The 27,393-nt window shown below is 49.7% G+C and overlaps 1 protein-coding gene across 1 annotated transcript in view; it reads right to left on the minus strand.

Annotated features, from left to right (window-relative positions):
* LOC137571201 (serotriflin-like) overlaps positions 1-27,393 on the minus strand; it is an 86,099-nt gene that overhangs the window by 21,106 nt on the left and 37,600 nt on the right. Inside the window, exons 8-9 of the mRNA XM_068280025.1 lie at positions 17,067-17,161; positions 15,499-15,587 (exon numbers count right to left, since the gene is read on the minus strand). Coding sequence (XP_068136126.1) covers positions 15,499-15,587; positions 17,067-17,161 — 184 coding nt within the window. The remainder of the gene's footprint in view (positions 1-15,498; positions 15,588-17,066; positions 17,162-27,393) is intronic.

Below are 27,393 nucleotides of genomic sequence, written 5' to 3' on the forward strand. Positions count from 1 at the left end.
CAGCAAAGCATCGAGGGCCCTGTTCAGCAGACAAACCAGGGGCACCCACTCGCAGACCATAGCATGGTCCCTGCTCACCATGTTAGTGGCCTGCAGAAAGGGAGCCAGCACTAAGCACACCTGATGCATGTGCCTCCAGTCATCATCGGGGACGATGGACGGGATGTTGCTGGTCTTGTCCCTTCTCTGAGCGGCGGAAACAGTGGCCAGGGCAAGGTACTGGTTGACAGCGTGCTTCTGTTCAACCAGACGCTCCAACATCGCCAGGGTGGAGTTCCAGCGAGTCGGAACGTCAAGGATCAGCCGATGGCGTGGCAGATCCAGCTCCTTTTGCACGTCTTCCAGGCTCGCACAGGCTGCAGCCGAGCGCCGGAAGTGACGCACAACGTTCCTTGCCGTTTCCAGCAGTTCGCCCATCCCCTGGTAGGTGCGCAAGAACTTTTGCACCACCAGGTTCAGCACGTGGGCAAGACAGGGGATGTGGGTCAGGTTTCCCCTGTCTATTGCGGCAACCAAATTGGCCCCATTGTCGGCCACCACCTCTCCGACTCTGAGGCCTCTGGGGGTCAGCCAAATCCTCTCCTGCTCCTGGAGTTTGGCCAACACATGGGTTGCCGTCAGCTTGGTCTTCCCAAGGCTGACCAAGTGCAGCAGCGCTTGGCAGTGGCGGGCCTTCACGCTGCTGCTGAGGCGGGGGGTTTGGCCAGGTGTGCCGGAGGATGGCAGAGGATCGGAGGAACCTGCTGCAGTTCCCCTGACTCTGCGGGGTGGCACCACCCACTGTGTTGCTGCTGCTGCTGTGCCCGCTGCTGCTCTCCCATCCTCACCCCCTTCCACCAAGCTGACCCAGTGGACAGTGAAGGACAGGTAGCGGCCTGTCCCGAAGCGGCTGCTCCAGGAGTCCATGGTGACGTGGACCCTTTCACCAACCGCGTGCTCCAGCCCTCTCTCCACATTGGCCATCACAAAGCGGTGCAGTGCAGGAATGGCCTTGCGGGAGAAAAAGTGTCTGCTGGGGAGCTGCCAGTCTGGGGCTGCGCAAGCAAGCAGCGCACGAATGTCGCTCCCCTCCTGCACGAGCGTGTACGGCAGGAGTTGGGAGCACATGGCCCGTGCCAGCAAGCCGTTCAGCTGCCGACGGCTGCTGGGAGGCAGAGCCCTAACCACCCCCTGGAAGGACTCGCTCAAAAGGCTCTGGCGTGGCCTTTTGCTGGCACGGGAATCAGCAGACACAGCGGAGGAGGCCACTGAGGACTGGCTGCCAGAACAGGCCTCAGTGTCGGCGGCAGGAGTTGCAGAGGGGGGAGGAGCAGTGCGTTTCCGCACTCCTGCTGGTGCTGCTGGAGGAGCAGGAGGGCGGGTGGCTGCTGTTGCTGCTGCTGCTGCTGCTGAAGGCTGTGCAGTGATGGGTGTGGTGCCACTGCCAGCACCAGATGCCTTCAGCCTCTGGAACTCCTCATGCTGGTGGAAATGTTTCGCAGCAAGGTGGTTGATGAGCGAGCTGGTGCTGAACTTTAAGGGGTCTGCACCTCTGCTCAACTTCCGCTGACAGTGGTTGCAAGTGGCGTACTTGCTGTACACAGTGGGCATGGTGAAATATCGCCAGATTGGTGACAGAAACATCCCCCTACGGCATGGAAGCGCTGCTGCCTGTCTCCCTGTGGTGGTTGGGGGGGGGGGCTTGGGTGCGGCTGGTGGTGGTACTGGCAGATGCTGCTGCTGCTGCTGCTGAGCCTGAGACACCAGCTGGCTGTGGGACCTGCCTACTGCTGCCAATGCTTGCAATGATGCGCCTCCTTGCAAGGCCCACAAGCGCATCCTCCTCCTCCTCCTCAGAGCTGCTGAGGACGACATCCCCTGGAGGTGGTGGCACCCAGTCTCTGTCTGTCACCGGGTCATCATCATCCTCCCCCTCCTGAAACATGTCCTGCTGGGATGATGACCCCCCAAACTCCTCTCCTGATGCATGGATGGGCTGCTTGACTGTCGCCACAGTCTTGCTGTCCAATCCCTCATCCCCCAAAGTGCCCATCAGCATCTCCTCCTCAAGATCGCCAACAACAGCAGACAATTTACTCATGATGCCTGGGGTCAAAAGACTGCTGAATGACAGGTCGGCGAGTGACGGTGAACTGGCCTCCTCCCCAGACCCTGCTGGGCGGCTGCTGCGAACAGGGGTGGTGGTGGTGGTGGTGAGGGTGGAGGCCTCGGATGCAGAGCTGATGGCGGGCTGCTCATCCTCCGTCATGAGTTGCACCACAGTGTCTGCATGCTTTTCCTCAATGGGACGTTTCCGACCCGGCTGGAGGAAAATCGGAGCAGGTGCTACACGCTGCTGCTGCTGTGTCTCTGCAGCGTGAGTTGCAGATGCTCCTGCTGGGCGGCGCCCAAGGCGTCCACGGCCAGTGGCTATGGGAGGAATGTTAGCCACTGACGCTGCTGCTGCTGCTGCGGAACTGTGCATGGTGGCGCGGCCGCGGCCTGCCACAATGCTGCTCCCTCTCCTCCTGATTCCCTTGCTGCCCTTCCCCTTGCCCAAACCGCGCTGGCTGCCACTTCCAGACATCTTCGATGTTTTGGGCGTATAGACAAAAGTTTTTTAAAAGGGCGGGTGAAAAGTGGGGTACTTTAATGGAGTGGGTTGGTGGGTGAGGTGACTGAGTGAGTGTCCCTAGTACAGTAAGTAAGTAGTAACAGTCAGGAAGTACAACTAACTAATTACAATAAGCAATCAGTTATCAGAAGGAAATAGAGTGTGTGTAGTGTGTGTACACAGACAGTGAGTGCACACACGCAGGAGCTAGTAGCCTATGAACAGTGACTGAGTGTCCTAGACTCCTAGTACAGTAAGAGTAACAAGTAGTAACAGTAAGTAACTAACTAATTACAATAATCAATCAGTAATCAGAAGGAAATAGAGTGTGTGTAGTGTGTACTCAGACAGTGAGTGCACACACGCAGGAGCTAGTAGCCTATGAACAGTGACTGAGTGTCCTAGACTCCTAGTACAGTAAGAGTAACAAGTAGTAACAGTAAGTAACTAACTAATTACAATAATCAATCAGTAATCAGAAGGAAATAGAGTGTGTGTAGTGTGTACACAGACAGTGAGTGCACACACGCAGGAGCTAGTAGCCGATGAACAGTGACTGAGTGTACTAGACTCCTAGTACAGTAAGAGTAACAAGTAGTAACAGTAAGTAACTAACTAATTACAATAATCAATCAGTAATCAGAAGGAAAGAGAGTGTGTGTAGTGTGTACTCAGACAGTGAGTGCACACACGCAGGAGCTAGTAGCCGATGAACAGTGACTGAGTGTCCTAGACTCCTAGTACAGTAAGAGTAACAAGTAAGAACAGTAAGTACAACTAACTAATTACAATAATCAATCAGTAATCAGGAGGAAATAGAGTGTGTGTAGTGTGTACTCAGACAGTGAGTGCACACACGCAGGAGCTAGTAGCCGATAAACAGTGACTGAGTGTCCTAGACTCCTAGTACAGTAAGAGTAACAAGTAGTAACAGTAAGTAACTAACTAATTACAATAATCAATCAGTAATCAGAAGGAAATAGAGTGTGTGTGTACAAGACTGTGAGTGCACACACGCAGGAGCTAGTAGCCTTAGCCTTAGCCTATGAACAGTGACAGTGAGTGTCCTAGCCTAACTACAATACTAAATACAGAATCAATCAGTAGTAAAGGACAGCAGCAGAAATACTGGTATAGATGAGAGAAATATACTAACAGAGGACAGGAGAGAACAGCTGCCCACACAGGCAGGCCCTGAGGCCTAAAGCTGTGTAAGCCTGCAGCAGCTGTGTCTCTGTCTATGTAACACAAAAGCTACTAACTAAAATACAATGTCTATCTAACTAACAACAATATAGGTGTATATAGGAGGTGTATGTGAGCAAAAACGCTAGGTAAATGACCACAATAGAGCTCTTGCTAAGCCAAAGCACAAAGGAGCAACTCTCTCTCTGTACAAGTCTCAGGCAAGCACGGAGAAACCTAACATGGCGGCCGCTATTTATAGGGTAGGGGCTGGCCAGGGTCCCCCTCTGTGATACTCGAATACCCCATTGATACTCGAATACCCCATTCGAATAGCTCTAGCTATTCGGAGCTCGAATACCGAGCTCGAATAGCTGAGAAAGAGCTCGAATATTCGAGCTACTCGAATATTCGAGCTCTGCTGAGCACCACTGCCCTGCAGGCAGAGATGCTGCGTGTGGGGACTGACTTAGTCTTCGGTCGTGCAGTAGCCCTCCGGGAGCCATGCCTCATTCATTTTGATAAAGGTCAGGTACTGAACACTGTCGTGACGTAGGTGACTTCTCTTCTCAGTGACAATGCCTCCAGCTGCACTGAAGGTCCTTTCTGACAGGACGCTTGCGGCAGGGTAAGAGAGAAGTTGGATGGCAAATTGGGACAGCTCTGGCCACAGGTCAAGCCTGCGCAACCAGTAGTTCAAGGGTTCATCGTCGCTGCTCGCAGTCTACATCCACAATCAAGGCCAGGTAGTCAGCTACCTGCCGGTACAGGCGTTGGTGGAGGGTGGATCCGGAAGGGCTATGGCGAGGCATTGGACTAAAGAATGTCCGCATGTCCGACATCACACTGAGATCGCTGGAGTGTCCTGTCCTTGCCTGCGTAGACTTGGGAGGAGGAGGATTACTGCCAGTGGTACCTTGATTGCATTGTGCTGTCACATCACCCTTAAACGCATTGTAAAGCATCATTGCCAGCTTGTTCTGCAAGTGCTGCATCCTTTCCGCCTTCTGTTGAGTTGGTAACAGGTCCGTCACTTTGTGCCTGTACCGAGGGTCTAGAAGCTTGGCCACCCAGTACAGGTCATTCCCCTTGAGTTTTTTGATATGGGGGTCCCTCAACAGGCTGGACAACATGAAAGAGACCATCTGCACAAAGCTGGATGCAGACGTACTCTCCATCTCCTCTTGCTCTTCCTCAGTGACGTCACGCAACTCCTCTTCCTCCCCCCAGCCACGAACAATACCACGGGAACGTGGAGCAGCAGAAGCCCCCTGTGACGGCTGCTGCGGTTGTTCTTCTTCCGCCGCCTCTTCCTCCTCCACAGAAACACCTTCCTCATCATCATCATAATCCGAGCCTGACTCCTCTCCTTCCCCACATGACTCCTCTTCTTCCTCCTCCTCTCCCCTTTGTGCTGCCGAAGGTGTTGAGGAAACATCTGGTTCGGATGAAAATTGCTCCCACGACTCCTCCTGCCGTAACTGTTCTTGTTCATGCTCCTCCACAGCTTTATCCACCACTCTACGCACGGCACACTCCAGGAAGTAAGCGTAGGGGATCAAGTCGCTGATGGTGCCCTCAGCGCAACTCACCAGTTTGGTCACCTTCTCAAAGGGCTGCATGATCCTGCATGCATTTCTCATCAGTGTCCAGTTGTTGGGCCACAACATCCCCATCTTCCCAGATTGTGTCCTTCTACTGTAATTGTACAGGTACTGGGTGACGGCTTTCTCCTGGTCTAGCTGGCGAGAGAACATGAGCAGGGTGGAATTCCAGCGAGTCGGGCTATCACAAATGAGGCTTCTCACCGGCAAGTTGTTTCTCCGCTGAATGTTTGCAAAGCGTGCCATGGCCGTGTAAGACCGCCTGAAATGCCCACACAACTTCCTGGCCTGCTTCAGGACGTCCTCTAAGCCTGGGTACTTGGACTCAAATCTTTGCACGACCAGATTCAGCACATGTGCCATGTAGAGATGGGCCGAATGGTGCGCCGGCGAACGGTTCCAGGCGAACTTTGGGGATTCGCGTTCGTCTGGACCAGGCGACCATTTGCGGAAGTTCGATTCGCCCCATAATGCACTATGAGGGTCAACTTTGACCCTCTGCATCACAGTCTGCAGGCACATTGTAGCCATTCAGGCTACACTAAGCCCTGGAGCCCCACCCCCCCCTTATATAAGGCCGGCTCGCTGGCCATGACACTTACTCGTGCAGATTTTTTCTCCTAGGGAAAGATTAATTAGGCTCTTGGTCTCCTACCTATGCCTAGCTAACTACTGAGGCTCCTACCTATGCCTACCTACATACAAGAAGATAATAAGGTCGTTGCTTCATTGTGGACAGACCAAATTTGATCAGCTGGACAGTCACTGTTGTTCTATCATTGAGCTACCACAGCCCGGCGACCATATGGGCTGGAAAAATGTTGCGCATCAGTCCAGCACGGCCGTCACTACGCAAACAGCTGTTTGTGGTGCGTTACACAGTGAGTTTGGTGTGTCAGTGTGAAGCAGAACTCTAATTACACTCCCTGATTGATGTATACACATGCAAGATGTTTGAAAGCACTTTAGGCCTGCAATGTAGCATTCAATGTGATTTCTGCCCTTAAAACGCTGCTTTGCATCACATCCAGATTTTTCCCTCGGACTTTGGACATGTATCCCCCTCCGCCATGCCCCCCTCCAGGTGTTAGACCCCTTGAAACATCTTTTCCATCACTTTTGTGGCCAGCATAATTTTTTCTATTTTTCAAAGTTCGCATCACCATTGAAGTCTATTGCGGTTCGCAACTTTTCCGCGAACCGAATCTTCCACGAAGGTTCGCGAACGGGGTTCGCGAACCTAAAATCGGAGGTTCGGCCCATCTCTAGTGCCATGCAGGGTACATGTGTCAGCTTTCCTAAATTCAACGCGGAAATGAGATTGCTGCCGTTGTCACACACCATGGTGCCGATCTCCAGCTGGTGCGGGGTCAGCCATTGCTCCACCACTTTGTTAAGAGCAGCCAGGAGAGCTGGTCCAGTGAGACTCTCCGCTTTGAGGCAAGACATGTCTAAGACGACGTGACACCGTCGTACCTGGCATGCAGCATAGGCCCTGGGGTGAGGTGGCTGTGTAGCTGGAGAGGAGATCGCGGCACCAGCCAAGGAGGAGGAGGAGGATGACAACAGAGAAGAGGATGTAGCAGGCGGAGAGGAGGTGGCAGGAGGCCTGCCTGCAAGCCGTGGAGGTGTCACAAGTTGGTCCGCTGCGCAGCCACGTACTCCCTGTTTGCTGCCATCGGTCACCAGGTTAACTCAATGGGCTGTGTACGTAATGTAGCGGCCCTGCCCATGCTTGGCAGACCAGGCATCCGTGGTCAGGTGGACCCTTGACCCAACGCTCTACGCAATAGATGACACCACTTGCCTCTCAACTGCATGGTACAGTTTGGGTATGGCCTTTCGTGAAAAATAAGTGCGGCCTGGTATCTTCCACTGCGGTGTCCCAATGGCCACAAATTTACGGAAAGCCTCTGACTCCACCAGCTTGTATGGTAATAGCTGGCGAGCTAATAGTTCCACCACACCAGCTGTAAGACGCCGGGCAAGAGGGTGACTGCCCGAAATTGGCTTCTTCCGCTCAAAGACTTCCTTCACGGACACCTGGCTACTGCTGTGGGCAGAGGAGCAGGAACCGTTCAAGGGCAGAGGCGGTGTGGAGGAGGGTGGCTGTGAAGGTTCAAGGGAGAAAGCGGTTGAAGATGATGCACCTGAAGGAGGAAGAGGAGAAGGAGGGTGGCTTGTCTTTTGAGGAGTGCTGCTTTTCCTCATGTGTTCTTGCCTTAGCTGTTTGTGCCTTTTCTTCAGGTGCCTTCGTAAGGCACTTGTCCCTACGTGAGAGTTGGCCTTTCCATGGCTCAATTTTTGCTGGCAGAGACAACAGATGGCTTTGCTCCGATCTGAGACACACGTTAAGGAGGCCGCAATAGCAGCATAGGGAGCGATATACAGGCTAGGAACGCGAACAATCACTCGCGTTCCATGCCTGTCGGCCGGTGACGGCGAAAACGGAAGTCGTCGCCGGCGGGTCCAGAAGCGTCGGACCGGAGCTGCGAAGGCACCGATCGGCTGCAGGGGGCTGAGGGAAGCCCCAGGTGAGTTAATCACATTTTTTTTCCAGGCTTTAGGTTCACTTTAAAGGGGACTCCCAGATGCCACCATGAACCCCCCCCCCCCCCCCAGGGAGTCATCACCCCCACCTCCTCCTGGGGCACCGGAGGTGGGGAAGAGCCCCTTGTTCATGGATTGGACAAGGGCTCCGGGGGGAGGGGAAGGCTTGGCGGCCCCTTCCCCCCGGAGCCCCTCCATATCATGGACCATGCGGGCTGGTATAGCTCAGGGTGCGAAGCCCCAGTCGGCCGGAGCTCCGCATTCTGGCTATCCCAGCCTGCATGGGGGACAAGGGGTTACAGAGGCTCGGGTGGGGGAACCCCACGCCATTTTTTTTTTCAGATTTCCCACACATGTCACATAAAAATAATAAAAAAGAAATACAATTTTTTTTAAAGGACTTCCGAGGCCACAAATGTGAAAAAAAGTTAAATACCTTTTCATAATCCAGATCCATTGAGGATGCCATCCGCGCCCTCCCGTTCATTCCGCCATGGTTCCCGCAGTAATAACGGCCCCGGTCGAGTCCCGGCCTCTCTAAATGGGTCGGGTTCACATTCCCTCTCAAAATGGCCACCACAGATTGCCGCGGCTGCGCAGTCCGCATAGACGCGATTGCGGCTGCTCAGCTCTAGGACCTCCTCCTGGTGCGTCCCATGTATGCACGCATATTGATGACGCGGCGGGAGGAGGGCCTAGAGCTCCGCAGCCACAATCGCGCCTATGCGGACTGCACAGCAGCGGCAATTTGTGGCAGCCATATTGAGGGAGGAATGAGAACCCGACCTGTTTGGAGGGGTCGGGAACCGACCAGGGCCAGTATTACTGCGGGAGCCATGGGGGAATAAACGGGAGGGCGCGGATGGCGTCCTCCATGAATCTGGATTATGAAAAGGTATTTAACTTTTTTCACATTTGTGGTCTCGGAAGTCCGTTAAATATTGTTGCCTTCTATCTTTTTAACATATCCTGAAAATTTGGTGTTGCTAGGATGTAAGGGGCCTTTGCTATTAACTGCTAAAGTCAGCGGGTGATGATAACCAACCAGAATTATAGGGGTGCAAAAGTGCTGAATTCTGCCATAGGCTTTCATCAGGCTCCCTATTTCACTTTCAAAGATCTAAAATCTTTTCAAAGGGCGATGGCTCAGCAGTGGCAAATTTTCTAGCATTGTAGGAACTCTTAGGGGGATCATAACTGGTGAGTTTCGAGCCCATAGGCCAAAGAGGTCATAGCCTAGGGTCACAAAAACCTATTTATTTGGGCAATTTCAATGGTGGAGATTCTGACGAACATAAATCGCAGCCATGGCCGTTAGCAACGTCTGAATCTCACGACATGTCTCATGCAGGTAGAAGGCATATTGTTATACTTTAACTCCAAAGTTGGGTTCCATACATCTCTGCAAACCAGAGTCACAGGGGTGCAAAAGTGGTAAAATCCCCATAGGCTTTCAATAGGCCCCTATTTCACTTTCCAAAATCTCAAATGTTTTCAAAGGGCAATGGCCATCCACGCCCTCCCGTTCATTCCCCCATGACTCCCGCAGTAATACTGGCCCGGTCGGGTCCCGACTCCCGACCCCTCCGAACGGGTTGGGTTCTCATTCCCCACTCAATATGGCCGCCACAGATTGCCGCGAATGCGCAGTCCTCATAGCCGCGATTGCGGCCGCGCAGCTCTAGGGCCTCCTCCTGCCGCGTCATCAATATGCGTGCTTACATCGGACGCATCGAGAGGAGGCCCTAAAGCTGTGCAGCCGCATTTACATCTATGCAGACTGCGCAGCCGCGGCAATCTGTGGCGGCCATATTGAGGGGGGAATAAGAACCCGACCCGTTTGGAGGGGTCGGGACCCGACCGGGGCCGTTATTACTGCGGGTGCCATGCCGGAATGAACGGGAGGGCGCAGATAGCGTCCTCAATGGATCTGGATTATGAAATGGTATTTAACTTTTTTCATACTTGTGGCCTCGTAAGTCCGGGCTTGTTTGCGCTGATCTGTGCAGCGTGGGCTCTCCAGCCCACAGCACAGATCAGCAGACAGCCAGGGCGAACAGACTTCCCCCCTTTTTTCCCCACTAGGGGGATGTTCTGCTGGGGGGGTCTGATCACCGCCGGCTATTTTCAATCAGCAGGGGGGCTCCTCAAAGCCCCCCTCCGCAGTGATTTTCCGCCTCCTTCCCCTTCCCTCCCTCTTCTCTTTCCCCTGGGTGGCGCAGGATAGAGATCCATCTTGCACCACCTCTAATAAGCTTCAGCCTATCAGCCTATCAGCTGCCGGCGATCCCCGGCCAATCAGAGGCCGGGGATCGACGATCTCCTTTACAGCGCCGTATGATGTAAACAGCAGGGATTTCTTCCCCACGTGTTTACATTTCGCCTGCGAGCCGCGATCGGCGGCTCGCAGATTATTCAGGAGACGGCCGTTTCCATGTAAAACCACTGAACACCTAGGTCCGCCAATCGGCTGACCGTGGTAGTTAAGTGATTAAAAAAATAAAAATAAATAAATTATTATTATAAATTATAAATATTATTATTATTATTTTTATGTGCTGAGTGTGGGAAATCTGAAAAAAAATAACGTGGGGTCCCCCCTCCCGAGCCTCTATAACCCCTTGTCCCCCATGCAGGCTGGGATGGCCAGAATGCGGAGCCCCGGCCGACTGGGGCTTCGCACCCTGAGCTATACCAGCCCGCATGGTCCATGGTATGGGGGGCTCCGGGGGGGAGGGGCAGCCAAGCCTTTCCCTCCTCCCCCCCCCCCCCCCGAGCCTTTGTCCAATCCATGGACAAGGGGCTCTTCCCCACCTCCGGTGCCCCAGGAGGAAGTGGGGGTGAAGACTCCCTGGGGGGGTTCATGGCAGCATCTGGGAGTCCCATTTAAGAAGGGGATACCAGATGCCCACCCGCTCCGAGGAGAAATGAGTATGGGGGTACAAAGTACCCCTTACCCATTTCCACAAAGGGTTAAATGAAATAAAAACACAACCACGAAAAAAGTCCTTTAATTTTCTTAATTAGCCAGAAATACTTACCTGTACCTTTAAAAAAAAATTCCCACGCCAATATCCTCGGTAAATGTTCCCACGCCAGAATCCTCTTATGTTGCGATCTTCTATTAAGTTGATTGAAGATCTCCGAAGCCCCCCACCCTCATAGCTGCTAGCTCCCGCTGTCTCTCCCCACCTGCCTGCCTGCACCTGTCAACCCCCACCTAGGCTGGCACCAAGTTCATGTTCTGCCGAGGACACATCCTCTGCTATACTAACGGCTCATGAATGAGCCGAATCTTTTTAATGAATAAGTTCTTTTTTTATGAATCGACGTTAAAGTCGGCGGGGGTATATTTTCCCACGGTCAGAAGGAGAATTTGCATTGAAACTTTAAAATTGATTTTTTCAAAAACTATAAGGTCTTTTTGAAAAAAAATTGTTCCTCTTGTTCCCACTGTTCTTCTTAACATTCCCAGTAATTTTGGTGTTTCTAGCTTTTAAAGGGGCTTTGCTATTAACTTCTAAAGTCGGCGGGCGTTTAATTTTCCCACGGTCAGAAGGAGTTACTTTAAAATGATTTTCTCAAAATCTATAAGGTATTTTTGTAAAAAATGTTTCCCCTCTTGTAGTCACTGAAAGATCTCAGGTGTTAGACACCTTGAAACATCTTTTCCATCACTTTTCTGGCCAGCAGAAATGTTTCTAGTTTTCAAAGTTCGCCTCCCCATTAAAGTCTATTGCGGTTCGCGGAAGTTCGTGCAAACCGAACCTTCTGCGGCAGTTCGGGAACAGGAAATCGGAAGTTCACTACATCACAGTTCCGGATACGGTAACAAGGGACATGATGTCTTTAAGCCAATCAGAGGGCTCCCAACCAATCAGAGAGCTCCCAGCAGAAGCCCTAGAAACCAATCATAGAGGGGAACTCTGGCCAGTCCCACCTGACCTCATTGAGCCAATCAGAGGCCTCCCAGCCTAAGCCCTGACACCCAATCACAGAAGGGAACCCTGGCCAGCCCCCCTGTGTAATAGGTAGGGCTGGTATCATGAGACAGATCATCCTTGCTTGTGTGGCTGGCTGGCTGGCTGGTTGGTCACTGACAGACTTGCTCCAGTGCTGTTGGCTTAGCAAGTGCTGCCTGTATACAGTGATAAACCTAAAGCTTTGAGTGCTAAACACCTTCACTACACTATTGTTCTATTGTTTTTTTAGCTAGCTAGTGTAATTGTTTGATTTCATTCACTCAGTTAGGTCCTGTCTGTGTCTGTGTGTGCTGTGCAGGCCAGCAGGACAGTATAGGTGAGGGAATAGGATTACTGTGTTATTGTATTGTATTATATACAGTAGTTAGTACTGCAGTTAGTTGTTAGAGAGAGCAGTACTGTGTTAGCTTACTACAGATTACTGCAGTGCTGCTGTGCTGAGCATTGTCAGTGTGACAGACAGACAGATAGTGTGCACTCCGTGCTAATTTGATTTAAAATCCAACCCCGATTTCATTAAAGTAAAAGTACCCCACATCACCTGGTGACATCATCACGTATAAGTTGTACTATGTCTGCTGGCATTGGCAGCCAGGGGAGGGGCAGCAAGGGCAGAGGACAGGGAGCACCATTACGGCCACCCTCAGAAGGTCTGCCATGTCAGTGTCGACCCCAGGGGGCAGCCTACCCTCAGTCAGCGAGCTTTTCGCTCCAGGCGCCACAGTTGAACTCAGGGCTGTTAGCCCCAAAGGAGTTTGAGGAGGATGTTCTGGGTTTTGAGGATGGGGGTAGGATGTTGATGATGGGATGAAGGACCGTGACTACCATCCACAGGATGGGGATGTCAGCTGTGACTCTGAGGAGGAGGATGCCTCAGTGGGTTTGGCACGGAGGATCAGCATTGCAGACAGTGGCCGTGAAATGCGGGACCCACATCCTTCTGCCGCTACCACCAGCCGCACCACTCAACCCCCAACCGCCACAGGGAGAAAAGCTGCAGCATCCCATTCAGGCCGCAGGGGAATCTTCACCTCCCCAATCTTGCGGTTTTTCACTCTGCCCTCATTGGACAGCAAGTTTGCCATATGCAATGTGTGCAAACTACAGATGAGCAGAGGTTGTGACCCCTACAAGTATGGCACCTCCAGCTTCATCACCCATCTGGCCAAAAAACATGTTGTTGAGCATGAGGAGTTCAAGAGGCTGAAGCAAGCTGACGCTGGCTCCCACCGCCACGGTGCCACAGGCCACTGCTGCTGATACCACCACCTATATTCAACCCAAAACACAATTGCGGTGTCATTTTTTGGAGGTGTCTGGGCTGAAAACTGTCATGGACTTGGACACAATGTGGGCTAGACGACCACTGTCTGGAACCTAGTCCTGATGTTAATTGACAGCTTTTTTTTTTTTTTTCATTTTATGTCCACCAAATAATAAATTTGTGTTTCCCTTTAAAAAAAAAAAACATGATGCTACATGCATCATTTACCCTAAAAACCCTTTTTAAAGCTATTTAAAGGGCACTTCCGTTTTTTCTATCTGGATACCCGAATAGGTCGGGTATCCGCGGGTAATTTGGTCAGATATCTGAATTCACTCGGATATCCGCAAGGTCGGATCCGGATATCCGAATCGGATCCGGATATCTGGGTACCCGGATCCGGATCCGGTCGGGTTTTAAAAAGTACTACCTGAGCAACCCTGTTCTTTAAGTCCCACCAGAGGTTCTCAATTGGATTTAAGACTGGTGACTGTGATGGCCACTCCAAAATGTTCCAGCCTTTAATCTGCAACCATGCTCTAGTGGACATGGAGGTATGCTTGGGATCATTGTCCTGTTGAAAGGTACAACGTCTCCCAAGCCTCAGGTTTGTGATGGACTGCATCACATTTTCATCCAGTATCTCCTGGTACTGAAGAGAATTCTTGGTACCTTGCACACGCTGAAGCTCCCCTGTACGTGCAGAAGCAAAACAGCCCCAAAGCATGATTGACCCCCCGCCATGCTTCACAGTAGGCAAGGTGTTCTTTTCTTCATAGGCCTTGTTCTTCCTCCTCCAAACATAGCATTGATCCATGGGCCCAAACAGTTCTAATTTTGTTTCATCAGTCCACAGAACACTACCACAAAAGTCTTGGGATAGTGTTCTGTAGACTGATGAAACAAAATTAGAACTGTTTGGGCCCATGGATCAACTCTATGTTTGGAGGAGGAAGAACAAGGCCTATGAAGAAAAGAACACCTTGCCTACTGTGAAGCATGGCGGGGAGTCAACCATGCTTTGGGGCTGTTTTGTTTCTGCAGGTACAGGGAAGCTTCAGCGTGTGCAAGGTACCATGAATTCTCTTCAGTACCAGGAGATATTGAATGAAAATGTGATGCAGTCCATCATAAACCTGAGGCTTGGGAGACGTTGGACCTTTCAACAGGACAATGATCCCAAGCATACCTCCAAGTCCACTAGAGCATTTTGCTTTTGGAGTTACCATCTCAAGTCACCAGACTTAAATCCGATTGAGAACCTCTGGTGGGACTTAAAGAGACACTGTAAATTCAAAAAGTTCCCCTGGGGGGTACTCACCTTGGGAGGGGGAAGCCTCAGGATCCTAATGAGCATTCCCACGCCGTCCTCTGTCCCACGAGGGTCTCACTGCAGCTCCCCGAACAGCCACCTGACAGACCCGACTGTTAGTTCAATATTTACCTTTGCAGGCTCCAGCGGGGGCACTGTGGCGGCTTTCGGCTCCGAAGTAGACGGAAATACCCGATCTCAGTCGGGTCCACTTTACTGCGCAGGCGCCCGAGACTTGCGCCTGCGCAGTAGAGCAGACCCAACGGCGATCGGGTATTTCCGCCTACTTCGGAGCCGACAGCCGCCAGAGCACCTGCGCAGGAGCCGGGAAGGTAAATATTTACATCATCGCTGTATGGAGGGCTGCAGTGAGACCCCTGAGGGACGGAGGACAGCATGGGAAGCCTCATTAGGATCCTGAGGCTTCCCCGTCCCGAGGTGAGTACCCCCCAGGGGAATTTTTGATGTTACAGATTCTCTTTAAAGAAAGCAGTTGCAGCGTGCAAGCCTAATCTAAGAATGTGACTGAACTGGAGGCTTTTGCCCATGAAGAATGGGCTAAGATACCCGTAGATCGCTGCAAGACACTTGTGTCAAGCTATGCTTCACGTTTAAAAGCTGTTATAACTGGAAAGGATGTTGTACTAAGTACTAAGAATGAATGTCACTTGGGGGTTGAATAAAACTGATAATGATGTGAGCACAGAAAAGACATTTGTGGTTATTTCATTATAAATGTTATGTTATGTTTGTCTGCCTTACAAGTGTCTCTTTGATTTAATTTTAAATAAGATGACTGAAATGATCAAAATCAATGCCAAACTGGCCAAGACACTCAATTTCAATGGGGGTTGAATAATTTTGGCTGCAGCTCAGTGCAGCATAGTGGCTGCAGCTCTTGAGTGCTTTGAGTCCAACAGGAGAAAAGCGCTTTACAAATATGTTATTTATTTATTGTATTTATAAAGCGTCAACGTATTAAGGATTATTATAGGATTGTTACTTACTGCACAGTTTTCCCCCATCACAAGCGTTTGGACAGGCTGAACAAGGTGTTCCTTTCTTGTATGGCAATGTTTTGTCGCCCCTGTTTCCACTGAAATAAAATAATGAGACTTTCAAATACACGTAAATAAAATAAGAAAAAAAAAAGTTGTATATAACAGACACTGCAAATATGTATTGTCCCCTGCTTCGTGCAGCTAGTTAATCATGCAGGAAGTTGGGGATTGTTAGGCAACCTGTACTCCAGAAGAGGAACAGTTAAAAAGAGCACAAGGCATGTCTTGTTTAACCATTTCAGGACCACAGGTTTTACCCCCCCTAAAGACCATGCCATTTTTCAGAAAAATAGCCACTGCAGCTTTAAGGGCTTGCTGCAGGGCCGCACAAGTGATTCCCCCTCCCCCCTTTTCTCCCCACCAACATAGCTCTCTGTTGGTGGGTTCAGATCGCCCCCCGGATGTTTGTTTATTTGTTTATTAATGTTTATTTTTCTATTTTTTTAATACATTTCTTATTATTATTATTATTATTATCTATTTCTCCCCCCCTCCCTCCCCCGCCAGCCAATCAGCGTGATCGGCTGTCATAGGCTTCAGCCTATGACAGCCGATCACTCTCAGGTCTCCCAAGGGGACAGCCATGTCACACGGCTGTCCCCGGTACAGCGCTGCTGCAGATCACAATTGCCGCTGGGAGACTGAAGGAGGAGCGGAGCTCTGTGCACGCGATCTCCTGCAAAATGAAGTCCCCGGACATTACGCCAATCGGCGTTAGGCAGCCCTGGGGCTGCCGCCACAGTCACAGCCATCAGCGTGACACGGTCGGCTGTCTGCTATGCAATCTGCAGCTACAAAGTGCTATTTGTAGTCACAGTTTGTATAGTGGGCGGCCCCGCCACCCACTATTACAGCATGTGCCCTATTAAATAGGACACTTCTTAATGCTGGGGTTAAGTTTCGGGGTCCATGGAGGGACTCAGGTTAGATGTTTGGGGGATTAAAGGATACCCGAACTGACATGTGACATGATGAGATAGACATGTGTATGTACAGTGCCTAGCACACAAATAACTATTCTGTGTTCCTTTTTTTCTTTCTCTGTCTGAAAGCGTTAAATATCAGGTACGTAAGTGGCTGACTCAGTCCTGACTCAGACAGGAAGTGGCTACAGTGTGACCCTCACTGATAAGAAATGTCAAACATTAAAACACTTTCCTAGCAGAAAATGGCTTCTGAGAGCAAGAAAGAGATAAAAAGGGGAATTTCTTATCACTGAGGGTCACACTGTAGTCACTTCCTGTCTGAGTCAGGACTGAGTCAGCCACTTACATACCTGATATTTAACTCTTTCAGGCAGAGAAAGAAAAAAGGAACACAGCCTAGTTATTTGTGTGCTAGGCACTGTACATACACATGTCTATCTCATCATGTCACATGTCACCTCGGGTATCCTTTAAGGTTAAATGGGCACCTTTTTCAAATGATTACCATTATTCTTGCATGGTGCTCTCTCCCCAGTATAAATGCAGCCCAAACCGTCGGCCCACTATGCTTGTTTCAAAATTACTTACGCTGGGCAGTAATGGCACACATAGAGAAACCTATTCACCAGGTTGTCACACTCCCATACATCACATCCCAACAATCTGCTTGAGGCCCACGCGAGCTGGGGAGAAAAAAAAATAAAACAAAAAAACATTTTTTTCTCGAAATTTCATCTCAGTAATTGAATACTTACACATTTGAGCTCAGAAATCTACGTAATCAGACAGACACTTGTTCATTTCTTATCAGCAGCAGCAACTACTACAACAGGTTTCCTCAACCATCCTATGGTGCTTATCAGTATCATTTATTTTGCCAAGTACAAACATTGGGTTGTACCCGCAGGGCCGGCACTACCATAGAGGCAAAGGGGGCAGTTGCCCCATGGCCCCAGACCCTGAAGGGGCCCCCCAAGGCCTCTCCCTCCCATCTTAACAGGTGAGAAGCTACACTGCCAAAGACTCTGCAGGGGCCCCGGGGAGCACAGTTAAGTTGGGTGGTGATTGGGAGGGAGGGTCAGCAGCTGGCTCAGGGGCCCAGGAGAGAAATGTGTTGCAAAAAAGGGCCCCTAATGCTGCTTTTTGGTCTATTGGGGGGCCCCAGGATTTATTCTGGCGGCTGGCCCGAGGCCCTACTGTTACTAGAACCGGCCCCTGTATACCCGGAACTGGTTTTGGCTCATACAGGTTCTTAAAGGATTGTGGGGATAATGTCCAAAAGCCAAGAGCCGAGGCTGCCATACTACAGCGCCACCAGTCGCACTTGGCAATCATCTGCATTCCCTAAGGAGACATTGGGGGGGGGGGGGGATAGAGGGAGGCGAAGGTTCAGCTGTGATGAGACAGTTCTTTGTGGCTGACGCTGCTAAGGATCCCGATTGCTGACATTTGGCAGAGCTGGCCAAGGTGTTCCAGTTCAGAAGGTGCAGTACTGTTCATTTCTGTGGTGGGTCCCGACTCCTGAGCAGCATTCAGCAGGGCTGGTCAAGATAATCTGGCTGTCACAGAAGCATCCGGCTGCGGCGGTCCTTACTTTCGGTTTAGTGGCTGTCATCATGGAGGGTCTGAACCAGAGGTGTCCCTGCTGCGGTGGAGCAGCAGCAGCCAATGGATGGAGCTGGCATCTAGCGAGACACCGGTTTTCTCGATCAGCATGGTGTCTTCCTACCACAGTGGAGCCCCGATCTCCTGGGTAGTTGCTGTAAACTCCACACAGCCTGTACCCAGCTGCACTTCTAGCCATTTTGTCACTCTAGGTGAGAAAACCTTTGGCATAGGAGGACAGACGGAGGTACACAGTGGGGCATCAGGAGGTACCGGGGACAGAAGTAGGCATGAGGGCCAGAAGGAGATACAGGGGGACTGAAGGAGACACACAGGGGGACATAAGGAGGTACAAAGGGGGTCAGAAGGAGGCACAATAGAGGACAGATTGAGATACAAAGGGGGACAAAAGGATGCACAGAAGGAAAGAAGGAGGCACAGGAGAAAGAAGGAGGTACACAGGGGGCAAAAGGAGGCACAATGAGTGAAAGATAAAAAAAAAGAAACAAAGGGGAACAGAGGGAGGCAGAAACGGGGGACAGAAGGAGGCAGAGGGGGAAGAAAGGAGGCACAGGGAGACAGAAGCAGGCAAAGGGGGACAGACAAAGCCACAGGGAGGCAGACAAAGGCACAACAGGACAGAGAAGGAGGCACAGCGGGACAGAGGAAGGTGCAATGGACAGAGGTGGCACATGGTGACTGAAGAGGCACATGGGGACAGAAGAGGCACATGGAGACAGAAGAGGCACATGGAGACAGAAGAGGCACAAAGGGAGACAGAAGAGGCACAAAGGGAGACAGAAGAGGCACAAAGGGAGACAGAAGAGGCACATGGAGACAGGAGGCACAAAGGGAGACATAAGGAGGCAGAGTAGGACTGAAGGAGGAACGGGGGCAGAGGTAGCACAAGAGGACAAAGAAAGGCACAAGGGGACATATGGAGGTACAGGGGGACAGAAGGAGTCAGAGGTGGTGCAGGGGGATTGAAGGAAGCACATGGAGACCGAAGGAGGCACAAAGGGAGACAGAAGGAGGTATGTAGGGAGACAGAAGGACAAACAGGGGGTCAGACATGGCACAAGGGTCTGAAGGAGGTATAAGGAGACAGATGGAGGCTCAAAAGGGACAGAAGGAGGTACAAAGGGGGAAAGAAGGATGCACAAGGCACAGAGGGACACAGGGGCAGTTGCCTGCAACTTGTAGATAAAATGTATGGGTTTTATGTGCTAGCTGTGCCAACAATCAATATCTTCCAAACAGTTGACCTCGGTTTGATCCCCCAGCCAACGCACCCAAGTCCTCTTATTTAGGGATGAGTGAGCAAATGCCGCACATTGTTCTCCATCCACCCAAATTTCAGCTATGGAGGTGAAAGTGTCGGGAAAATTAAAAGCAGCAGACAGCGCAATGTCGAGAAGTGGCGACCTTGGTCAGTTAAGCCTCTCTGGCATTGCTCACAGCCACTATCAGGCTGGTTCAGTTGTGTTTGTTTTGTAAAATGAAGAGTGCTGGAGTGATCACCAGCCCGTGAACCAACCTTAAAGAGAATCTGTATTCACAAAATGAAGTATAAACAAACATCCCTGCCTGTTTGGGGTCATCTCCTAGCCCCCTCTGTAATATTTTTGCTGCTCTCCACTGCAATAAAGAGGGTAAAAAAAAACTTTTTATAAACTGTTCTGTAAACAGAAAAGGTGGCCACCAAAACAGGAAGTACATCAGCAGAGCAGGGAACTCAGTTAATACACAGTGAGTACACAGAGAATTCAGTGAGTTACACATTGAATTCAGTCTCCAGAGGTTATGTGCAAGTTTTGAAAGAGCTCTGTGTCAATGAAGCATGACAAGCTGTGTCGGCTCTCCACTCGTGTCAGCCTGACAGGCAACTTCCTCCTCTGCCAGCTATTCTTTGTTCAGTTTATCGGTCTGTGTTTATCAACCTCAGATAGCAGACAAGCTGACAGTGAGAGCAAGGGACATTGTCTGTGAGGAATAATCATCACAGGAGCACTGGAGGGGCGTGGAAGGAGTTAACTTGTTAACATTACTGAAGAGTTGGCAGCCTTCCAGACATAGCCGACAAATCCGATAAGTTGATTTATTACAGAGATGGTGCAAGCAGAAAGTGCTGCAGTAAGCCAGAGCACAATGGAACAGCCTTGGGAACTTGTAGGATAGGAGAAATACTGCTAACATTTCTGTTACAGAGTCTCTTTAACAACTCCGAGCATTTATCTCGCAACCCTTACCCTACCACTAACAGACCTTACAGTATATGACATTTTGAGTAGGTTTGGATGGAATTAATGACTATCGGTACACGTATGTGCCTAGGTATTTCTTCATTTAAACTGGAGTAGTGATGAAACATAATCAGCTAATTACGATTACACACAAAAAAAATGTATACATTTGTGCAATTATGCCCATGCATTATGATAGTTTGTATATTCAATTAATTTTGTGTAATCCATTTGGATGTTCGAGTAATTTTTTGTGTAATTTTGTGCCAACTTTAACAGTAATAGCAAAACCCCCATACATGCTGTTGTGACCAAAACTGCTACATATGTTAAAGAGAATAGCAGGTACGGGTCTAAAAAATGTCAATTTTTCAAAAAGACCTTGTAGTTTTTGAAATGATCAATTTTAAAAATGCAAAGGAAAAAATTAAAATCGATTTTCTCAAAACTGTAGTAGCAATTTTGGTGTTATTTACCGCTAAAGTTGGCAAGAAATTACATGAAAATTATTCCTGATTGCAATTACAGACAAAATGAACCACTTCCTCCCCAAGGGTTTTTACCCTAACGGACCAGAGCAATTTTCACCTGTCAATGTTCCCTTTCATTTGCCAATAATTTTTTCAATACTTATCACAACAAAATGATTCTATACCTTGTTTTACGCCACAGATTAGGCTTTTTGGGGGTGATATTTGTTTTCAGTAATTACTCTACTTTCTATGCATTTTAAAGGGAAAAACAAGGAAAAAATGAAAAAAATATACAATTTATCCAATTCCATCCCCTATAGTTTTAAAATAAACAATGCCGCCCATAAAACCCACACATTTTATCTGCCTATTTGTCCTGGTTATCACACAATTTGATTTATGCCCCTAATACAAAGTATAGTGACAATATATTATTTGTAAATAAAAGAAAAAACAATTGCTTCAATAAGGTAGGTAGGATGCCCATTCGAACTAAAAATCAAAAAGAAAAAAACCCCTATAAATATCTCACATGCACCATGTCAACATTAAACAGTATTTTTGCTAGAGATGGGACGACGAATCCGGCGAATCCACGAATCCCTCGAATATTGGGAAATATTCGATATTCGTGGATTCGAATCCCGACGCCATTTTCCACTTTACGAATCCGCCGAATCCCGACGCTGCATCGCCGCGCATCCGCCGCTCGCACTCGTCCTCCTCCGACCCGCGCCTCCTCCGACCGCCCCGCGCCTCCTCCGCCCGGCCGCCCGCATACTTTGGATCAACTCACCCGTCCAGTGGAGCGCAGACAGAGCGGCAGACCTCTCGCTGACTTCCTGGTTCCCTCTAGTGACGGCTTTTACAATGACGTCATCAGTAAAAGCCGGTCCGGCCACTAGAGGGAACCGAGAAGTAAGGACGAGGTCTGCCGCTCTGTCTGCGCTCCACTGGACATGTGAGTTGACTTGACACTTATGCAGGGGTGAGCGAGGAGGCACGGGGGACGGAGGAGGCCATGGGGGTGAGCGGAGGAGGCACGGGGGGGGGGGGGGGGGGGGAAGCGAGAGACACCTACCTACCTACCTACCTACCTACCTACCTACCTACCTACCTACCACTTTACCTACCTACCTGCCACTATACCTACCTAAAGGCCCCCTATACGTACCTACCTACCGGGCACTATACCTACCTACAGGCCCCTATACCTACCTAAAGGCCCCCTATACTACCTACCTACCACTATACCTACCTACCTACAGGCCCCTATACCTACCTAAAGGCCCCCTATATGTACCTACCTACCTAAAGGCCCCTATACCTACCTAAAGGCCTCTATACCTACCTACCTAAAGGCCCCCTATACGTACCTACCTACCTAAAGGCCCCTATACCTACCTACCTAAAGGCCCCTATACCTACCTACCTACATACCTACCTATACTTAAGGCCTTATACCCTGCTACCTATACTGAAGGTCCCTTTAACTACCTACCTACCTACAGGACACTATACCTACCTACCTACCGGCCACTATACCTACCTACCTACAGGCCACTATACCTACCTAAAGGCCCCCTATACGTACCTACCTACCTACCTACCTACCTAAAGGCCCCTATACCTACCTACCTACCTAAAGGCCCCTATACTTACTTACCTACCTACCTACCTACCTAAAGGCCCCTATACCTACCTACAGGCCTCTATACCTACCTACCTACTTAAAGAGAGTCTGAAGCGAGAATAAATCTCGCTTCAGACCTCATAAATAGCAGGGGCACGTGTGCCCCTGCTAAAACGCCGCTATAGCGCGGCTTAACGGGGGTCCCTTCACCCCTAAATCCCCCTCGGTGCAGCGGGGGAGCGCTTCCTGGTTGGGGCAGGGCTAACCGCCGCAGCCCTGCCCCACGCGCGTCTGTCAGCGCGTATCTCCGCCTCTCCCCCGCCCCTCTCAGTCTTCCTTCACTGAGAGGGGCGGGGGAGAGGCGGCGATGCGCCGCTGACAGACGCGACTGGAGGCAGGGCTGCAGCCGTTAGCCCTGCCTCCAGGAAGCAATAAATCTGCGACCTTTCTACGACACTCTTTTGCGGGGGGTGGGTTGGGGGTGAAGGGACCCCCGTTTAGCCGCGGGATAGCGGCGTTTTAGCAGGGGCACACGTGCCCCTGCTATTTATGAGCTCTGAAGCGAGATTTATTCTCGCTTCAGAGTCTCTTTAAAGGCCCCCTATACGTGCCTACCTACCTAAAGGCCCCTATACCTACCTACCTAAAGGCCCCTATACCTACCTACCTACATACCTACCTATACTTAAGGCCCTATACCCTGCTACATATACTGAAGGTCCTTTTAACTACCTACCTACCTACAGGACACTATACCTACCTACCGGCCACTATACTTACCTACCTACCTACAGGCCACTATACCTACCTAAAGGCCCCCTATACGTACCTACCTACCTAAAGGCCCCTATACCTACCTACCTAAAGGCCCCTATACCTACCTACCTACATACCTACCTATACTTAAGGCCTTATACCCTGCTACCTATACTGAAGGTCCCTTTAACTACCTACCTACCTACAGGACACTATACCTACCTACCTACCGGCCACTATACCTACCTACCTACCTACAGGCCACTATACCTACCTAAAGGCCCCCTATACGTACCTACCTACCTACCTAAAGGCCCCTATACCTACCTACCTACCTAAAGGCCCCTATACTTACTTACCTACCTACCTACCTACCTAAAGGCCCCTATACCTACCTACAGGCCTCTATACCTACCTACCTACTTAAAGGCCCCCTATACGTGCCTACCTACCTAAAGGCCCCTATACCTACCTACCTACATACCTACCTATACTTAAGGCCCTATACCCTGCTACATATACTGAAGGTCCTTTTAACTACCTACCTACCTACAGGACACTATACCTACCTACCGGCCACTATACTTACCTACCTACCTACAGGCCACTATACCTACCTAAAGGCCCCCTATACGTACCTACCTACCTACCTACCTAAAGGCCCCTATACCTACCTACCTAAAGGCCCCTATACCTACCTACCTACATACCTCCCTTTACTTAAGGCCCTATACCCTGCTACCTATACTGAAGGTCCCTTTACCTACCTAAAGGCCCCTATACCCACCTACATACCTACCTATACTTAAGGCCTCTATATACCCTGTTACCTATACTGAAGGCCCTATACCCTGCTACCTATACTGAAGGTCCCTTTACCTACCTAAAGGCCCCTATACCTACCTACATACCTACCTATACTTAAGGCCTCTATATACCCTGCTACCTATACTGAAGGCCCATATACCCTGCTACCTATACTGAAGGCCCCTATACCCTGCTACCTATACTGAAGGCCTATATACCCTGCTACCTATACTGAAGGCCCATATACCCTGCTACCTATACTGAAGGCCCATATACCCTGCTACCTATACTGAAGGCCCATATACCCTGCTACCTATACTGAAGGCCCATATACCCTGCTACCTATACTGAAGGCCCATATACCCTGCTACCTATACTGAAGGCACATATACCTTGCTACCTATACTGAAGGCCTATATACCCTGCTACCTATACTGAAGGCACATATACCCTGCTATCTATACTGAAGGCCCCTATACCCTGCTACCTATACTGAAGGCCCATATACCCTGCTACCTATACTGAAGGCCCATATACCCTGCTACCTATACTGAAGGCACATATACCCTGCTACCTATACTGAAGGCCTATATACCCTGCTACCTATACTGAAGGCCCATATACCTTTCTACCTATACTGAAGGCCCATATACCTTGCTACCTATACTGAAAGCTACCAATATTGAAGGCACCCATACCTAGCTAGCTATACTGAAGGCACCTTTACCTCGCTACCTATACTGCGGGCAACTATACCACGGATCGCACAATTCGTATGTGCAGGATTCGTTAGATTCGGGATTCGAAAGGTTCGAGATATTCGAGAACCTTTTTAGATTCGGATCCGGATTCGGATTCGAAGAAATTGTGGATTCGTCCCATCCCTAATTTTTGCACAAGAAAAAGAGTTGACTCTTGGGTGCATGTGAGGTAAAAAATATTACTTTATTTTAACACTAATAATTATTAATAAAAAACCACTTGATCATCAATAAACATGTACAACATATATACATTTAAAATGGAGGCAAAAAGGTGCTGTGCAAAAGGAAAAATAAGTGGAAAAAGAGCTGCAGTCCCCGAACTCCACCGGACTAAATAACCCCAAAAAACAGATGGATTTAAATAGCTTCAAAGAGTCCTATACCAACAGAGGACTTGTTGTGACCTGCTTCAATACAACGTCTGGACCTAATTGCAGGTAAACGTGAATATCAGATGATGCAGCTCTAACAGCCAAGCAGGCTATTAACTCTTTCTTGAACTAAACATAATAGGCTCCAAATGTAGGCAGTTCATTGATGATTCCCACTCGCAGAATCTCCAAAAGGAGCAAGCCAGAAGCTAATAAGAGTTAGTTCAATGCAGCACGCTAAAACCAGCAATAGAATAGCAAAGTGGCAGGCAAGGCAAGTTGTTAGTGAGCCAGCATCTTGTATCACTTAAACATAGTTCATGACCACACAATGGATCTCAATATGTGAGTTTGATAATGCCAGACATGGTTTACCCGTCCTAGAATCTTGAAATGAAGTCAGGTCAAGTGGTCTGAAGTGATCACATAAGAAGCGTGGGAGGGCGTTTGAAGTCCATCCTTGCACAGCAGAAATCAAACCTCCATACAGGGGAGAGGCCTATTTACTCAACATGTTTCGCTGCTATAAACAAAGCAGCCTCATCAGGAGCAAGCAACCCAAAAAAGAGAATAGCAAACACTAAAGAGTGAGAAACTCACCCTTAAATCCATAAGAGATCCGTAGATGTCCGCCTCCCAGAACGCCGCCGCCGAGTCACGCCCACTTCCGTAATGCACGTCTTCCGTGCTCAGCCATTAGCTGACACTCGGTGACAGTGCTGTGCGTGCCAAACCTCAGGAAAGAGTCCAGGCGTGCGCTCCACTCTGTGCGCACGTCCTCAGATCATCCTAGGGGCGGCGTTGCACCGATTGGAGGAGGCAAGAATCAGCGTGTGGCGGTAGGGGGCGGAATACGGAAAAAATATACATAATATGACATAAATGAAATATATATATAAACCCAGACAACTTTTAAATCTATAAAGTCCAAATGCTGATGAACCGCCGCTCCACCGCCAGAAAAACTGGGCATAGCAGCGAGGGGAGACCAGCAAAGGACAACAATAAAGAAAAGGATGTTGGATAACCAACCAAAAATGAAAAATAGAAAAAATGGGAATACAGGCAGGTGCAGAGCCCTTTGGAAAATAATTTTTTGAAGGCACAAATGTAATAAACACTGATGCCAAAATCTAGGGGCATGTGAATCAGCAGGAGGGAAGAGCACACCAGGACATGAAGGTGGGCACGAGCGCAAAGGGAGCCCAGGGAGCATGACATTAAAAATGTATTTTTTTATTTGTAAATAAAGGTGTATTTTTTCTATGTTGTGGTTTTTTTTTCTCATTGCACACTACCAATGATTACAAGTCCTTATTAGCAAAAAAAGGGGAGTACATCCTCATGGCATACATATTTAAAAAACTAATCCCCTAAAGTAACTATTTACTGTAAATACTTGGATACAAGTTGATCCCGTGTATAAGTCGACCCCAATATTTGACCCTCAAAAGCTGTCATTTTCTAATTATTCATGTATAAGTCTATCCAGCAAAGTTAATAGCTGCACTTTGGAATCAGAATGAGTTAATGGCTGCACTGCATAAAGTATTGTAGTCAATAACCCCTCCTGGCCCTCAAGTACAGCAAATAAATCCTCCAAGACACAAATGTAGCCATTAGCCCTCTGCCTCTAACTCCCTCCCTCCTACCCACCATCACCCAAAGGGAGCCATCTGCCTGTATTTCCTCCCACCCACCCACCATCACCCATGGGAGCCACCTGCCTGTATTTCCTCCCACCCACCATCACCCATGGGAGCCACCTGCCTGTATTTCCCCCCACCCACCATCACCCATGGGAGCCATCTGCCTGTATTTCCCCCCACCCACCATCACCCATGGGAGCCATCTGCCTGTATTTCCCCCCACCCACCATCATCCATGGTAGCCATCTGCTGGTATTTCCCACCTTGTGCTGTGTAATCCTATACAGAGTGATTTGCACAGCAGAAGCCGTCACTCACCAGCAGCGGGCACACCGACCTCTCTTCTTCCTTCACTCGCGCTGATCACCATGCTTTAGCGTAGCTCCATCTTCTGACATCGGAACGCGGGTCTACGCACGGAGATCAGAGTGAGTGAAGGGAGAAGAGAGGACAATGTGCCCGCTGATGAGGAGTGATGGCTTCTGCTGCGCAAATCACTCTGCATAGGATTACACAGTGCGAGGAGGGAAATACATGCAGATGGTTCCCTTTGGGTGATGGTGGGTGGGAGGGAGGAGAAATTACAGCACACTTGCTGTTGCAGCACAGGAAGG

Source organism: Hyperolius riggenbachi, chromosome 4 (assembly GCF_040937935.1).
Source record: "Hyperolius riggenbachi isolate aHypRig1 chromosome 4, aHypRig1.pri, whole genome shotgun sequence".
In the NCBI taxonomy this organism is placed as follows: domain Eukaryota; kingdom Metazoa; phylum Chordata; class Amphibia; order Anura; family Hyperoliidae; genus Hyperolius; species Hyperolius riggenbachi.